Raw genomic sequence first — 17,703 nt, 5'->3', positions numbered from 1 at the left:
CATAAATGGCAAGGACAATGCCTTCAAGACATAAACACTGTGGGACATGCAGCAGCTCCACTCAACAGCAATTTTCTCATGCACCCAAAAACACAGCAGGAAAAGTTTCAAATTTCACCAAAGTTTTCAGCTTCCTTCCCACCAACCCACTTGTAGTAAACATAAAAGTGGACAGCCATCACTACTACAGTAACGTTTTATCTTTAGAAAGTGAAGAACTGGCATTTCTACATATAAATGCCAATGAAAGGTACATCTTTGTGGATCGTGCCATATCCACATATTCATTGTGACTCACATAAAAGAGCATTTTAAAAATAACGAAAAAGCCCTTGCCGCTTTGTTTTCAGTTAGAAATCCCCTATTATCCCTTTTAAGAGCAAAGTTGTGAACAGCCAGTTTTCTGTTCTAATTACCAAGTTTACAGCAGACACGGGACTGACCAGATTGTTTTGCTCTGGAGAGATGCTTCTTGACAAAATGTATTATGCCAAATACTGCCGCTGCATGTGGACTCTTCTGCTTTTGGTGGAGGGGAAAAAAAGTCTTAAACAGTTGAAAAACAACCCCACACTGATGTGTATTTTTCAAAGTATGCCGGCAGGAGTTAAAATTGCACTCAGTGCCCGGTCCACCAAGGTCTGAATCTGTTCCAGTTGCCCGCAGGGGACGGCTGCTTAGCTGAGGCTATAAAGATATATATGTGTAAGTCCAAAAAGGTCCCAGTTTAATCCCTGGCGCGTCAGTCAAGACAGGAGATATCACAAAGGTATGAAGATATTTGAAGCACGTTGTTATTCTATTTGGTGGGAATCAAACAGATTATATATAGACATTTTGGACTAATCTCAGGAGTCAGTGCTGGTGTGCAAAAACACATCTGGCACACTTCACTACTATACATTTGTCAGTTGTTTTTGATTCAGTATAGAGCTCTAATATATATTAGATTATTTTCTAAAGCTTCCTACTAATATCCCTTCTCAAAGTTACTGAACAAACTTTCAAGAAAATAAATCAATTCTGCTATTTATATTTTTAAATGTCTTCAAAAAATAATGTACTGTCTCTAAGAAAGCTTGAATTTAGCTACATCTACTCTCCTGGAAAGAAAAAAATCATGGGGAAGTAAAGGAGGCAATAACATCCCCATTTAATGTAATGCTCCATAATTTTAATTTGATAAAATATCTGGCAAAGTAAAAGCTATCTGTCACATATCCTTAGGGAAGGGATTTCATAGTCCACTTATTAATACATATTGTCAATATTAAAACCAACCCACAGGTTTCTGTACTTATTGAGATTTAAGAACTGGGCAATATAGCCGGATGTGTCTGATAGCCAGAGACATAGAAACATGGATGCAATCAAGGAAAATATTGGACTTTACTTTGGAAATAGATTTGATTAATAGGTTTAAAGTCCTATAGTCACAGAAGCACAGCCCCCTAGTAAGGCCACTCGTAATTTAGAATAAAAACGATCTATTTTGATTAAGTCAATGCCTTATGAATATAAGGCACAATTATAAAATGAGAATTTCTGATTTTTGAAAAAAAAATTAATGTTTAATTTGGAACAAAATTGTCATCACCATTTCCTTGGTCAAACTGAGCACTAGGGCAGCTCACAGACTAAATGAGTGTCTTGTATGTCTGTCTTTGTTAAAAAAACTAAGTCCCTACTTACAGATTTAATTTTTTTAAACTTTTTTTTCTTCAAAACTCCTACTGAACACAAAGAAAGTGTTGTATGAGTAAGCATTATAAGAGTGAATCAATACATATTACAGATGACGACTGCAGACTTAGTTGACCAAATACCAATTAATTTATGCAGCTGTCAGTTCAGGGTATACTGGATATATTCCAAACACAGAAGTTGCTGTTAGGTTTAACCTAGTGTGGTTGATATGTGGTGGAATGGAGTGCAAATATTTTCCCATTTTATTATGGTCAGAGCCACCCCTCTCTGCCAAACTCTGGTTCAAGACACCTAGAATCATGACCTTAATGAGACACAAAATGTAATTGTGATTCATCTTCTATAAATGAAAATAAGAGGTAGAAGTTGCCAATGGAGTTGTTTTAAACTCACACTGGGGTCACACATCACAAAAACTTGCCCACCAGTAATGTCACTGGTCTAATTTCATATAGTGGAGGCCAAAAATACAGCAACTTGTATTCATAAAGCATTTTAGCATGCATCTAAGAGCAAACAACTGCTTTGGACAAGTGCTCATGAAAACTGTAATTTCTGATAAGATTTCTGTTTCTACCTTTTTGAACTGACATTTTTTGAATACTTGCTTTTCCTCCCTGTACATTCAGATCCACTTAGAAATTCATATTTGATGATTTCCGCAGCAAGTAAGATTTGAGCTCAGATGCAGCTGCATACCTCGAGGATGCTTCCAGCTGGCCAGATGAATCCTACCTTGCATTTACTTGTTTTCCTTTATGCAGTGCTTCACAAATTATAATTCTAATTCACCAGATACTCCAGTGTTTTATGAGTTAATGCCATGGATTTTAACAGCATGAAAGAAAAAGGAGTATCCACTGAGGTGCTTGGACTGTGAATGTAAATAACTTACCCATCATCAAAATATGGTCACCTTGCAGTTAGAAACTAGCTGGTTCCCAACAGTACATCACAACAGCTTAGTACAAAACACTGAATTCCTCCAGTTAATATTTGAAGATTAAGTTAGAGAAGATAGACAAAATGCAATACATTGATAATATTTTGACAAGGACATCTTCACTTTGATAATGCCATGAGATCTTTAAAGATCCTTTTATATTTTTTTCCAAATGAAGAACTGACTTCCATGGAAAAAAACCCTTTTAGACAAAATATTCCAGATTACCTATGAAGAATCTTGTGAGAAAAAACAGAAAAGGAAGTATTTTGCCTAACGAAGTCACCCAGGACTACATCTCCAGCAGCTTTTAGGCACCAACGCATCCATCTGGGCTGCAAGTGCTTTTGAAAATACTCCCCCTGCTACTACTGCACCACCCAAAACTCTGTATCTTCTAAACACTACGTTGTAGTGCTGCTTCAAACAGTGCCATTGCAACCTGCAACTGCCCACCTCTACTGTGGTTTGGGATAGTCTCCCAGCTGCACATCCTCGCATGCAAAGACTAACCCACCTTAGCTTCTGTGAGCTCCATAATCCCAAAGCGAAGGCATGTGCTTGCAAATTAGGTAACTCTTAGCTTTAAACATGTAGGTGTAACAAAGACAGACCTAATGCATCCAGATATAAAGCTGAGTCATTTATCAAACTGTTAGATCTTATTAAAGAGTCTTTATGCATCTTAACAATTCTTTCCTTTTAGGTAACAGACAATGGCGCATATAATCAGATACTTGTAGCACTGAAACACAATTGTAACCATCTTCCTGAGTGATAGATACTGGAAAATAGGGTATATATTCTTGTTCTTTAGCTAAGAGCTTTGAAAGGACTCCAGCTTTGTTATTCCAGCTATGCACAGGATGGGGTCCACATAAAACACGCATCTGCTGCAGAAGCAAACTCCAGCTAAGGCTGAAAAACCCATTCTGCTAATTTGAAAGCATCTTAGAGCAACTATTTCAGAAAGCAGTTGTTTCTTCCATAACACATTAAATTATTTTCCAAGCCAGAGCTCTGAGCGACGATGTACTTTCATCCCCTCTGACCTGCACCCTCCTCCCAACATGGATATGCAATTTTTTAAGTTGAGTCAGGGTATGGGGTGACCTTGAAGAACAACAGTTATGCAAGGGAGATCGGGTAAACCGTCGCCACCCAGAAGAGAGGACAGCTGTATTGTCACCCAGCAATTACAGTGAAATGACTTATCACACTGTAACCTACTTGAAGGAACACAACTGCCTGTGTACGCACAGCACGAAGGCAGGTTGAAACACAGAAATGCCACACACCATCACTAAAGCTATTACGGAGCACACTGCATGTAAATGAAACTGTGTAAGACCAGAGAAGATGCAAGGGATTTTGTTGGTGTTTACTATTTCAGACGGGATTTTTCTCTCTCATTTAATGTATTTTAGGATTTTTAAGATGCCTTGATCTGCTTCCCTACATCTGCTTACATCTAATCTAACATGAAATACAATCCAGGCAGTCCTGGCTGCAAAGGCTTCCCCTGCAAAGTTTCCAGCATCTCAGTGATCAAAAATGGTGTCAGCTTTGTTTCAGGTTTCACATTTTTTTCACTTGCATGAATTCTTTGCAGCAAAATGATTTGCTTAACAAGTCAACTGCTGGTGCCAAGACAGAGCTGTTCTGTGCCATACCCACATATATAGAGTCAGATTCACTTTTGCCTGAAACCCGAGAAGGGCAATTCATCCAGTCTGCATCTCCTTGATTCAGGAGATGATCTCACAGTCTAAAGCTGATGTCAGCCTCCAGGCATGCCCAACTGTCCCCCTACCCTAAAGCGTTTTGTAGATCCTGGCTCCTTTCCATGCCTAACCTGCCTCCCTAGCAGAGATGTTTGCAGTAGTGCCTAGCAGTAAGGGTGGCTCCAAGGGTGGGCACTGAGGTCCCACCAGGCATGCAGGTGAGCCCAGCAGGTGCATGGGAGCAATGATGAAGTGTACCCATGCAGGATGCCAACAAATATATTCTTGGAAGGGCCCTACTCTTCCACCACTGACATCCACATCATAAATGGTACCACTGGGTGTCATCCCCTAGCTGGTAGCCGCATGCCTAGCACCCCGAGCTGAGCCATCCTTGGGGCTACAGGGCCCCGCTGGGGAGCCGGCTTTTGGGATGCCCTGGATTTGCAGTTGTCTGGACTTGGAGCACAGCCACGCAGGGAGGACAGAGTCAGCCTTCTGTCACCCCAGTGCAACTGCAATGGCATGAGCAAGCCAGGTTTTAACAAGTAAATCTACATAAAAGCTTTCTCTGAAAGTGATTACTTAATATAACAACCAGCTGTCTCTTCAATTCTTGCTGAGGCAGCCTATCTTCTCACCATTATTCACAGAGGAGAAAAAAAAGGGGTAAAAAGCAGCAAGCCTGTTTTGTCTATAGGGTAAGCAAAGCTTCAGAGAAATAATGTTACCTGACAGAGACACCAAGTGCTTTTTTAATTTTTTCCTTTCCTAACCACCCCATTCATTTCTTTACAGGAAGAAGAGCTCTTACTGCTGGGGTGTAAAGAGGTAATTAGTCATTACCCCTTAAACCCCAATCCCACAGCTTTTTGTACATCAGCTACAATCTAATTAACATCACTTTTATGCTAGCACTTAACAACCCAGGATCTAAGTGTCTCCTCTTCAATTCAGCTGGCCCTGTACTCCAGCTGTGTGACCTCGCACAGAAATATAATTACCATAGGAGAGCATTAGTGGGCACCAGCAGAGCCCTCAGACTGGGAGACTGGAGTATGGGACCATCAAGGCCTGCATTTTTTGACCCAGAGACAGCTGTGACTTGAATAGATGGGTCTGTCCCGCAAAGTCACTCAGGAACACTCATCTGAATTAATTAAATGCCCAAATTTATGTTAGGGTACATTAAGCTTCTGCATGGCCAATTTTATTCAAAATTAATGTAGCCTTTGATTCTGAGTTAAATTGCACAGAAGAGTTTAATAAGAGGTAACTAATGGGTTTCAAAACTAAATTTGAATTAATCTTCCTAGAGGCTATTGGGTTAGCCCCAGAGGGATGAGACCTTATAGAGGCAAGAATCTGGGACAGAGAGGTTTTAGGGGGAGTTTGTCAATGGGCTACTGAAAAGGAGCAAAAAGATAACATTTTTTAAATTACCCTTTTAGTCTTCATGTAAATCTTGAGAAGGGGTGATTTTTCCACATTTATTATCACTGTTGTCCTCTTTAATGTCAGGAACAGTGCTACCTCCTGGGATGGAGCAAGGGGCCCCTTTGACCATCATCTGATTTATGGGAGAGCAGGAACACCGACAATATCACCCACTTCAGGAAAACCTCTCATTGCTGTTTTTTGTACAGTTTTGAGATGGGTACAACCCTGACCTCCTGACTTTGCAGGAGGATGCTTCCCCACCTCTCTTCCTGCTCCTTATTATAGCAGCAGCTCCTGGCTGTAGGTGCAGGCATATAAGGAGCGAGGCAGCCACTTGGGCATGAATCACTGCCTGAACAGCCAGTCTCCCCATCTTCCAAGGAAAAAGGAACGGAAAGCACTGGCAGAGTTTTAGCTGACCTGCTAGAAACAGTTCAGTCATGCTGTTTAACAGGAAAAATGTCTTCAGTCCGCAATTAGGCATGGATCTGATTTGTAATAAGGAATTTAATGATGCCTCTCCTGGAGGATCTAGGAGAGTAAAGAAGAAGGGGTGAGAGTAGGAAATACCTAAATAGTTCAGAAATTATTTTTAAAATCTCTGTTCAGCAGAAACTAGCTAAAGCAGAGCATGATTTGCTAGCTAAACAGAATTTGCTTAACAAGACACTTATTTGTGCACATTACTGACATTAAGTAATCAATACACCTGGGTGCAGGGCTGCACACAGTTTATTGTTCGTCCTCTTGCCTTCCTCTGACTCAGCACTGAATCTGTATGATTGTGCAGGTATTACCCAGGCAGCTAGTAAGTTTATTGTGATAAACAGTGATGTAGCTACGAAAAAAAAAAAGCCACAACAACAACCAAAACAAATCAGGCCTGTTTTTCTCTGTCTGACTCTTAGAAGGTTGATTCTTCTCTATTTAACTAGAACCTCAGACTGGTGCTTCTCTGCAGTCCAACTCTTTGCACCACCTACTGCCTTCAGGAACCCATCTAACAGACTATTCATCTTTCAGCGTGTTCACACCTGCACAATTACCATAAGTGAAAGAAATTTCCTCTATTCTACAGCAAACAATGGAAAGGATTGCATTTACCTTTCTGCTCAAACCCAGAAAATGGTTGCTTTCAGAGCAGATTATGAAACTCCCCACATCTCAGGTCAGGAAAAGTTTGTGTCACATGAAGGCGACCATGTGCTGTCATTCCCCACAGCCAGTTAGTCAACAGAGCTGTGATAGTCCCGTCCTGAGATACAGTTTTCTTCCTCAAACAGATTCTAAACCATAGCATGTTTTCCACTGCAAAAGAAGTAAATTTTAAAGACCCAAAATGATGCAGCTCAGCTTCTCACCTGATTTTGTGATGAGATGTAATATATTGCCCCGTGTCCAGCTACAGGCAACCAGTACACAATTAGAAGAAACAGCAATCCCTGTGCACCAGAACATCATCTGGGCACTAATCAAAGACATTAAGAAAACTCCCCTCCTGATGTGGTACCAAACACAGGTGCCTAGTGGGACTTTTCGCCCTGTTCTGAAGCATCCCTTTAGGCCTGAGCTCAGCAAGGCAAGCTCAACCTACTCACCGATGTCACTGGAATGAATAGCCATCTAAAATTAGGCACGTGCTTAAATTCTTTGTCGGGCTCAGGCTCCTGGATTAACTGCAGACTCAGTCTCTCCCGGCACTGCACTCAACAGCAAGCTCCTTCCCACTCTGTCCCCACCCATCCGAGTCTTCAGGGAATGTTGCCATGGATTTCCACGGGACACAAAAGAGTCCATATTGGAAGAACCCTGTTAAGGTTGCTAGGCGTAAATATTGACTTAACGGCTCTTCCGCCTTTTTTCTTTTTTAAGAACAGATTTGTTGGCCATGGCTGGAAAAATAAAATGATGGAGTATGTATGATTCACTCTGGCACTCACACAAACATGCAGATCAGTTGGCTGGCAGCTCGCTCCTCTGTTAGCAGAACATCGCTTCTAAAATGTGTCATTTTGTTTTGGCAGCAAGAGAGTCCAAGCCCACAGAGAGATAAAATCTCCTACATTCCATGTACTTCACATGGGGACCACTGACCTTCCCCAACACAGAACATTTGATTAATTCTTCCAACAGCTTTTTAGTTGAGGCACAGAAGGACTGACAGAACACTGCAATCATTTCACACTGAACTAAGCTTCCAGCCCAGAAACCTCCCTTCTTGCACCCACGCTCCTGGGTCTGCTGACACGAGAAAGGACTGCAAAACAAACTGTGGGTAAAACTTTTTATTTGAAAGTCTTCTGAATAAAGGTTGTTTCACAGACAATAAATATTGAGACAGACAATAAATATTGTGACAGAAGGTCACATGGGAAATCAGCAGCAGAAGTGAGAGAGGACCCAAGGGTTTTGGTCATTGGATTCATGCTTTCATCACCAGGTTCTTCCTATAGTACTCCATGCACAGACTTTTAATCCTGCATTTAAAAAATGTCATTTAAAATACAACTTCAACACACATCATTCAAACCCTTTTCCATATTGATTCTGTCAGATCTGGATGATTTGGCAGGACTGGCAGGTGGACAACCTCCACCAGGGCAGCCTGAGGGTACAAAGTATACGTGATACTGTGTGTATCAGTCCTGCACACAGCCAGCACAATCTCTGACTGTCCCTAGAAACCTGCTCACCACACACAGGGGCACAAGCAGCTCACCTGAGAGCTGGTAGAGGCTGCAGGGAGTATATTCAGGATTCCCCAGTAGAGCCCCGTTTGACATAGAACCAGGTGAACTAAAGAAGAGTTGCATTTCACAGCACTAGGCAGATGTCTACCAGAAAGCAAGTACCTCATCAGGAAGAAGACAAAAATCTGATGACTGAATATAGGAGGAAAAAGTCCAGCGTCAGATAAGAGATCCTCCTCTAAAGGATCACAAGGAGTTTGCTTGCATTTCATCTAGGCAGGGTGTCCTTTGGGACTTTCATCCCATCAGAGTTTAAGCACTCCCCAAAGGCACAATGCAAAACCAGAAAGGCAGACCAGGATCAACACACATGCACATTTATATTTGCTTTGCATCCATTCTCTGTGGCTCTGCATCTTCTCCTCAGGGAATGGGGACCAATTCCTCTTGCCAGGCATCCTCTGTGCACATCCCCTTCAGAAGTGGCAGTTCAGTGCATGGCACATTAAGGCTGCGGCACCTCACAGCCATGCAGGGCAACCCAGGGCTCTGGCATCCTACCCACTAATTAGACAACACACAAACTAGCCATCCCCACTCAGTATTAAGCTACACAAAACAAAAGCAAGGACACTTAGATACCTTTGGAGCTTAGCAACAGCTGCTCAGGATCCACTCCACCTTGCTCAAATCTATTTTTACTGACAGCTTTTGAAGCAAAGAATTTCTTGAACAGAGAAACAGGTTGATATCCCCTCTCAACTGTAGGCAGATCCAGTTTGTTATTTTCTAAGCGTTTCCTTGGTGGCACATACAAATTCAATACTGTGTCTGCTAGCAAAGATGTCTATTTTCAGAATAAATACAATGACATGCAAAGTTTGTATTAGCAACAGCCAAGTAGAAGACATCAGGAGATAAAAAAGGAAAAATCTCTCTTAAGATCCTAATGTGCATAGGACAAGAAACTGAGTAGATCTAATTGTACGAAATTAAGGAATTTTCCACCCACTCACTCTCCTGCCCTTGCAGCTGGAATAGCACAGACTGGGTGCTGCCTCCTGGTTTCTTGGGAAATTGTTTGCAGAGAACACAAATGTTTCACAACACAGAAGCAAGAAATAAACTAAACAATTTCTCTGCTTTACTAGCCTAGGTTCAAGGTTGATGCAAGGCAATCCTTACTGCACGCCAATATTGCCACTCTTATACCCCCCACATGAGTAACAGGGAACAAACCCATATAGACAAAGACTGTTTCAAGCTGCCAGTTATTGGCCATAATTACCTGGTTATGGAGATGGCAATGGTGGAGCTTTAGGACAGGTTCTCAATAACACTACACTGCAAGACAACATGCTGCATTTATCACTGGGTTTACATTGTACTGACCTGATATTGGCCCAGCAATAGGAAGGCAACTGCAACAAATGCTTGTAGCTGTTTGGAGCCCCACTTACGTCCCTCCACTGAAAAGGATCCCCTCTGCCTACTGAGATGGCTGAGTTTGCCCTTGAACTTGGCTTAGGCTCTCTGAGCATTTAGTTCAGAAGTATCTAGTTAGTTTTAAAGATTTAGGATCAGTTTTGTCACATGGCACCCAGATGATTAGCCATCAGCTTCTACGTGACCAGGAACTGGGGCAAGAAGTCCCACTAGGGACAGCAGTGCAGCAGGAATCAGATTGCCCCAGCCCAACTCAGGCTTTTATATAATTGCACTACATTTAATTCAATCAGTAGAAAAGGTGCTTTTAGAAGTTTAAAACAGATTACATGGACAATCCTAAAGTCACCAATCTCTTTCCATTACCTAGCAAAAAAGTCAAGGGTGACAAGTTCAGATCCAAGTGTCTTAAGTCAGGTGACATGAATCCTATCTTCAAGCCATAAGATGAGGAAGAGGTAGGGATCAAGCTTCTAATGACTACACTGAATTCATACACTGAATTTATAGCAGTTGTGAGCTGACTTTTTCTCATCCACATATTCCAGCCACAGTGAGGAAAAAATTGCACACCATGGGAAACCCTGATACAACAGAAGTTGCCCTGGGAAGTCACTTCCAGAAGTGGCAGAGGTACCACTCCATGCTACAGGCTGACACCATTACCTATAACAATCCATAGCATGCCTAATTAGTTTTAGAGCAATTAGTGTATAGACCGTTTTAAGCACTTGGAAATAATAACCCTGCCCCTGCTCTCCTCAAAACCAGTCACGCAACTGCTGACATTATTAATGGATAAGGTCTTTTTAGGGCATCATAGGTTTTACTCCAGCTTAACTCCTTTCCCACTTTGCAGTCACCTGGCTGTATCAATACAAAAGAAAAGCAGAGCATGTCTCAAAACATTTTCAGCATCACTTAAACTTGGGTGATCTTGTCTGCCTGTGATGGGCTGAACAACCTGTCAATCACACTTGTCAGTCACTGTTCCTGCTCCTTAAAACCAGGAGTTTAATCGAAGTGAAGAAGCAGAAATGAAAGTCTGATACTTACTTTCTCAGGACTGCAATTTCATTTTCTATGCTGCTTTCCTTTCCCTTCAGTGCCTTCTTGGGAATGCACTTGACTGCAAAGAGTTTCCCACTTGCTCTCTCTTCAGCCAAAACAACTTCGGAGAACGCACCCCTGAAAAAAGAAAAGTAAAACCCCAATTTTAAGTGGTGTCTTTTCTTTGGCAGCTGTTAACTGAAACATAACCATCAAATCTAGTCCTGCTAGTGTCTTTTGATAGCTGCTCTTGTTAATCACATCAACAGTATTGTGAGCATCTTTCTTTGCCTTTATGAACATATGCAGGCATTCACATTTGCACAAAACATTAAAGGCTTACCAAATGCAACAATTTTAATAAAGAACCATAGCCCAGCAGAGGCATGAGCAAAGCTTAAAAATCAGAATACCATTTCCACACACAGAGGCATAGACTCTTGTCTGGCTGCTGATTTGATGGATGATGTATTTTTCCCCTTCCTGAAGTTTTAGGGTGTTTATTTCACATAGCAGCACGAAGTCCCCAGGACTAAATGATGCACTGGTGCCAAGAGTACTCCCAGTTCCTCAGTGACCACAAGAGGTCAAGGCCTCTGCTTTGGTCCTCTCTGGCAGCCCACAGCATCTCCTCACTGGTGGCTCAACCCTGACTCAGGGAAGCAGCGTCAGAATTTCTCTATGTACACAGATTTATTCCACCACACAAACTGCTGTGTGTGTAATCGCTAAAGCCAAAGAATCAGATTAAATCACAAGTCCAAACGTTGGCCTTAATAGCAGCCTCCCTATGGTTACCCCAGAGAGGATTACACAAATAAAGAAACTTCATCACAGCAGCCAGTCACTAATTGCCAAGAGTGGGCAGTGCCACTCCTTCATTAGGTTATTCCATAGCAGTGTATTATTTCTTGCACTCTCATCGCTTCCTCCAAGGCATCTGGACCTTACTGGGGAGAAGCCAGGAAAATGTTACAGTCAGTGCTATATTCACTTTTTTTCTGTTCTCACACTGTTTTCTGAACATTTGAGCATCATTCAGACAATGCTGGTCTGAAGAGACCTTTTCTCTGGCATGTCTGGGCCACTCTCATGTTCCAGTGCTCGTTACTGGTTTAGTAAGGAGGTACTGGGCAAGACAGAGCATTGGCCTGATAAGGAACAGCAAATATTTTCTCCTATTCACCAAAACCTCCTTCTGAAGCACCTGCTTTGGCCAACAGTCATCAGAGTTGAGGACTTATCTAACCAGACCACACCAGCTGAAGGATCCACCAGCTGAAAGATCCTATTTTATTTATACAAAATAAAAAGAGGCAAGACACTTTCCTTCATCCCCACCCCCTCCCCTGCCTCCCCATCAGTAGGTTATTCTGCTCTTCTACATAGCTCTCTGTGAAAAGAGCTCAGGAGCAGGCTGAGAAAACCTAACTACACTCCAGCCTGCTCTTAAAAATGTTAATGTTTGATCACAGACTCATTTGGCTACCACTGACTTTCTCTGACTTTCATTCCCCACAACTGCTGCTTATCTAGATGTTTGTGGATAAACAGAAGCATTTTCTTTCCTGGCCACGTTCTTCCTTTTTAAGTCATGCACTTTGATGACACAACCAAGCGGCTGTGACCTCACCAACAGTTCCCGAGTTGCAAAACGACCGAATGAATCATTAAGCCTGTGGATAAGCGGATAAGCAAAAGGAAGAGGCTGCTGCTTTGGAAAGAAAGAGCCTGTTTACCCAGAAAGGCTTTTGTAGCCAGCAGTGATAGGGAAATGGTGACAGGAAGTTTAGGAATGGATGAAAAACTTTTGCAAACTGTTATGGTGGATGTTTGACAGCTTGTCTACATGTGGCAGTGACCCTCTGAACCAAGAATGCTTTGTCTCATTTTTTCCAAAAAGGACAGACTCTGACCACATTTATGTCACTCTAAGTACAGGAACAATTCACTGTTTTCTGTTTTGTGTATAATCTACGACGGCAATGTCAGACCATCACGGGCTCCAATATTGAGTCCACACAACTGATCCTAATGACTTGCACAATCAAGCTACTCAGAGTGGTTTTAAAGACCTATTCTTTGCTTTCCTATTATCAACAGTCCTAGTCATTCAATTCACCAAATAGGGTTTTCATCCTGACCCTCATGCTTGGAACAGCCAGACCAGACCTGCAATAAAATCCTTTTACTGGAAAGCCCTAAGACCTCTCAGTGCTTATCAGCTTCAGTTGCAGACCAGGGTGCTCAGAAATTCACAGGGCTGCTCCCAGCTATATTTTATGAACCCCTTAAGCTCCATCTGCTTAAGCTTTCAACACCGCACTTCACTCCAGCTGTGTCTTGAACAAGCTTTTTGCCTCCAGTTAAATGCTGTTAAAAGCAGCATATTCATACCAGTTGCTCACTGATCACACAGCTCTCCCAGTGTTTATGATATTATAAAAACACAGAGAGATCCCATCCCAGTCTGGATTTCATTGCTGTTCTCAGACAACAAAATAAAGGAAATCCCTTTATATTCCTCTATGCAATAAAGCCACCTTTGGGAAATGCCTCTATTCCAGCTGGCTTCACCATTTTGCTGGACTTCTTTCTCCACTGACCAGGACAGCCATGGGGTTCAATGGTTGGAAACAGCCTCTGTGAATTTAAATTAAATTTTTTCAGCAGCTCTGAGATACTCATAAAAACCAATTCCATATCTCCTTAACAACCTTTCTCATTAAAGCATGAAATAAGCTGAACCTCAGCTAAAGTGTTCACTCACACGTCAACCCTGGGCACTGACAGGGTGCTTTTTTACATCAAGTTTTATATGAGGCCATGGCATGAAATTGCTGGTGCTGGGAAGAGCCCCCATGCAAGGCAGGGGGAGCGCTGGGCTGCATCTGCCGGGAAGGCAGGAGGGAGATGTGAGGCAGTCTGCACTATCCTGTGAACTATATATGTGTTCACAGAGCAAGGAGCAGGGGGAAAAGCAACAAGTCAATGGACAAAAGAAAGATAAGTGAAGTGCTGGAAAGAAAGAAAAGGGAGCTAACAGATGCAGGTAGGGGTCAAAGAGTTAAACACAGACTGAGAGGAACAAACGGTATAGAGCAAGCAGAAAGAAATGGTAGCAGGGAGCATCAGAAAGGAAAAGGCAGCAAAGACACTCCTGGAGTCTTCTGGAGTCAGGGGAGAGTCAGAAATAATAGTGAGTACATGGGCAAGCAATTGTCATAATTTCAAACAAACAGGTGAATTCATCCACCATTAATGATGCAGTCCAGCCCCCACTAAACCCCTCTTGACTCATGCATGGATAGATAAATACCAGAGAGAGAGTCAGAAAGACAAGGCTGCTCATTTTCTTGCTAACAGCAATATAACCTACAGCAAATTCTCTGCCTCCTCAAAAAAGTTCCCCAGAACTACTGACTTGGAATGCTTGCTAAAGAAGACTTTTTCCCCCAAAGAATTAATGTGGCCTTTAAAATCAAGACATTAATGAAGGGGGCAATTTATGTCTAAGAAGTTATTATAAATGTAATTCTTTATTGAGGGTTAAAAATTAATTGTATACAAAGTTCTATAAGGATGTCTGGTTTTGGAAAATGTTGCATTTTACACCATTAAATGACAGGACTTTTTGTGAAAAGGACATGGTTTCCATTAAGCAGCATCAAGCAATGCTACACAATAAAGAGCGGAAAAAAATGATACAGGAGATGTTGGACAACCAGAATGCTACACATCTGCAGCTCAGACAGGGCTCTGGATTAAAACCCCACCTCTCCTAGGAGGTACTGTATGGTCTCTATAACGACGTGATGTTCCCAAGACCTGCCATTTGCAATCCATATGCCAATATCTCCATGATCATCGCACTGAGCCAGAAAGAGATTCAGAAACTTCTTGGTCAGTCTTGGGTTTTGAATTATGAGGTTTTATCTGAAATTTCATGCATGGAAAAACACAATTTCTGTGAAGGACACAAGCAATCAGGGATATTTTTTATTCTGTGAAATAGAGGAAGGTGTTTACTCTATGAAAATATTTAGGGGAGTTTTGATTCTCCTCTTCCCCAGAAAATATGGTCCAAAAAGCATTTTCACACATATAGATTATTTTTTTTTTAAATAGGGAGAAGAGATTAATTGATTAAAAGTTATTATTTTAAAGGTGTCTGCAATTATTGGAATGTCCCATTCCCTTCAGCTGGGAAAGAGGTAACTGCAAGCTTTCTAACGTGCCTGGGGACCCAGCCTTCACCTCGCTGAAGAGGGGCTTCAAAACCCTTCAGGAGCTTTCCTCATCCTGCCTGGAGATTACAGCAGACAAATAAAAAAAGCTGCATGGTTTTGAGGAAGTAGGACAGCAGTGGAAATGGATAAGCGAGAAACTTCTGCAAAATTAAACCACCTTCAGCTGCCAAAACACATGTGTGGCAATAACCTATTTTTGAAAGTTTTGACCATGTTATCATTTACCCTCTAGGACTGACTCTTTTTGAACTTCTAATTAAGGCATGGAATAATTTTATGATCTAGATCATTTTTATATGAATTAGGAACAATGTAAGAGAAAAAAAGAGAGGTTAAATGACTTGATGAGTGACACTGAGATAATAGCAAATTCTAGATTTAAAGATTAGGATTTCAAGATTAACATTGGAATATGAACAGCATTCATACCCAGACTGGATTTTCTATTAGAAAACAATAGCTGCAAGGCTAGACTATCCTGCAGATCAAATCAAAATAAAGGCCAAATAACTTTTTCCTTCATCTGTTTGAAGTATAATTTAATATGAACACTTAATTTCTGAAATACAATGAACAACATATACTGTGACAGCAAATCTGTTCTTATTCATCAGAAAAAAACTGCTGTCACAAAAATACTGACAAAATGAAGACAAAGAGTTGATGGAGGGGTAAAACTTGTTTTTTCCATTTGCAGACTTCCACTTTGAGCAGTTTTCCACTGCATTAGCAGGTGCTCTGTCATACTAAATCAACAGACATAGCCAGGAAACAGATTTCACATCTTCAAGCTGTGTATAGCTAATGATCTTAATTATAATACAGTTCGTTTCTGTGTACTTTGCCCCAGCCAAACGATGGGAGAAAGTAGTGAACACTCATCATTTGAAAAATATACCACATCCACAGTGAAGATCACCCTGCGACAGGAGACTGACTGAATCAGAGCAAGACCAACCAAATCAAAGAAGGTCATTTCTGTACCGTGGCTTCGGCAACCACACACCAGTTCTGCTACTTGAGTCCCCAAAGAAAGGTGAGTTTGAACTGCGCTACAGAGGCAAGTATGTAAGAAATAATCTTCTCCAGCATTTCCACAGCTTTTCTCATGGACCTCAAGGAGTTAACTGTGGGATGGGCTTGAGCTCTGTGTAACCAGCACATACCAGGGAGATTCTGGTCCCACAAAATATTTTTCTACTAAGCCATTTTTCTGCATAAGTCATGTTCTTTTGCTTTATATAACGTTTTCTACTCAGCCATTTCTGTACACAAATTCCAGACCCATCCCAACATAAATCCAATCTATGGCTGGAAAAACAGTTTTTCACTCCAAAGTCATGTCCATGAATGTCTTGAGGTCTGTGTGAAAATGAATTTACAATTACATTTTTAATAGTTCAGTGATGTCTGAATGCAAAGTTAACAACACTAAAGTGCAGAGGGAGGTTTTACCCAGTCAAGAGCAAAGGAGAAGGCTTTTGGGACTCTTACATGTGATACAGAAGTCAAATATCCCTACACATTTCCAAGAGCTGAGTATAAATTTACAGGAAAAGAAACACTTCCTAATCTGGATGCAGCCATCTATTCTTTAGAGAAGAAATGCTTTTTCTAGCTATTTTCATTCATCAAACACTGTATTAACACTCTTATTTTAAGCCTCACTACTCATTTAACTTCCACTAAGCTACTCAGTCACAAATGAAAATGTTTTCTACCTTGGGGCCCGGTGAGTGTCAGCTGTAACACCAGACATGGCCCTGCCCTGGGTTGTGTCTGACCCTGGTTCCCCTTCCCAGGGCTGGTCCTGATCCTCACCTTCAGTGATGTCCCCCATCCCCACAGAGATGCCTGATGTCTGAGACTGCTATTACCCATTACAGATGATGAACAGCACTTCCAACTGTGTCAAAATGCTGTTGCTATAGCCTGATAGACACTCAAATAACAATGGCAAGGGCCAAAAACTACTTTGCTGGGTGTTCCTGTAGTGAGGAGCTCCTTTCTGGACCACTGACATGTTTCTCTGTGCCCTGAGCCACTGCCTGATGTCAATACCCTCCACATTTTGTCCAAGCCAGAAGGTACATTAAGACCATTGGGTGTTCTGATGAGCAGCTGCTTCCCTATAGTGAGAGAAGCCCAGGAATCACCATGCCCAGGGATGGGCAACACATCCCCAGCTCCAGACTTCATCTCTTCAGCCACCTTGCTGCTCACCCTCTAACACAATTTTTGGCAGACAGAAACCACATCAATACACAGATCTCTGCTGGGACTTAAAGCCACGACCATAACAGAGACACCCGACAATATCATACTGCAGGTAGAGCTTCTTCTTTCCCCTCTATTACAGGGTGACTCGCTGCAATAGAATGAACAGCAAAAAGCTTTCATCTTGCGTAGTCACCAAAAGTGTTTGGATTTGTTTGGATTTAACTTCCATTTTT

General features: G+C 41.7%; 1 protein-coding gene across 3 annotated transcripts in view; it reads right to left on the bottom strand.

The window, feature by feature from the left end:
- CAMK1D (calcium/calmodulin dependent protein kinase ID) overlaps window positions 1–17,703 on the bottom strand; it is a 230,115-nt gene that overhangs the window by 121,341 nt on the left and 91,071 nt on the right. For all 3 annotated transcript variants that reach the window (XM_074869782.1, XM_074869783.1, XM_074869784.1), the window contains exon 2: window positions 11,007–11,138. In XM_074869782.1, the coding sequence (XP_074725883.1) occupies window positions 11,007–11,138 (132 nt within the window). The remainder of the gene's footprint in view (window positions 1–11,006; window positions 11,139–17,703) is intronic.

Source organism: Strix uralensis, chromosome 5, assembly GCF_047716275.1.
Source record: "Strix uralensis isolate ZFMK-TIS-50842 chromosome 5, bStrUra1, whole genome shotgun sequence".
Lineage (NCBI taxonomy): Eukaryota > Metazoa > Chordata > Aves > Strigiformes > Strigidae > Strix > Strix uralensis.
This window is presented reverse-complemented; position numbering and strand designations above follow the sequence as displayed.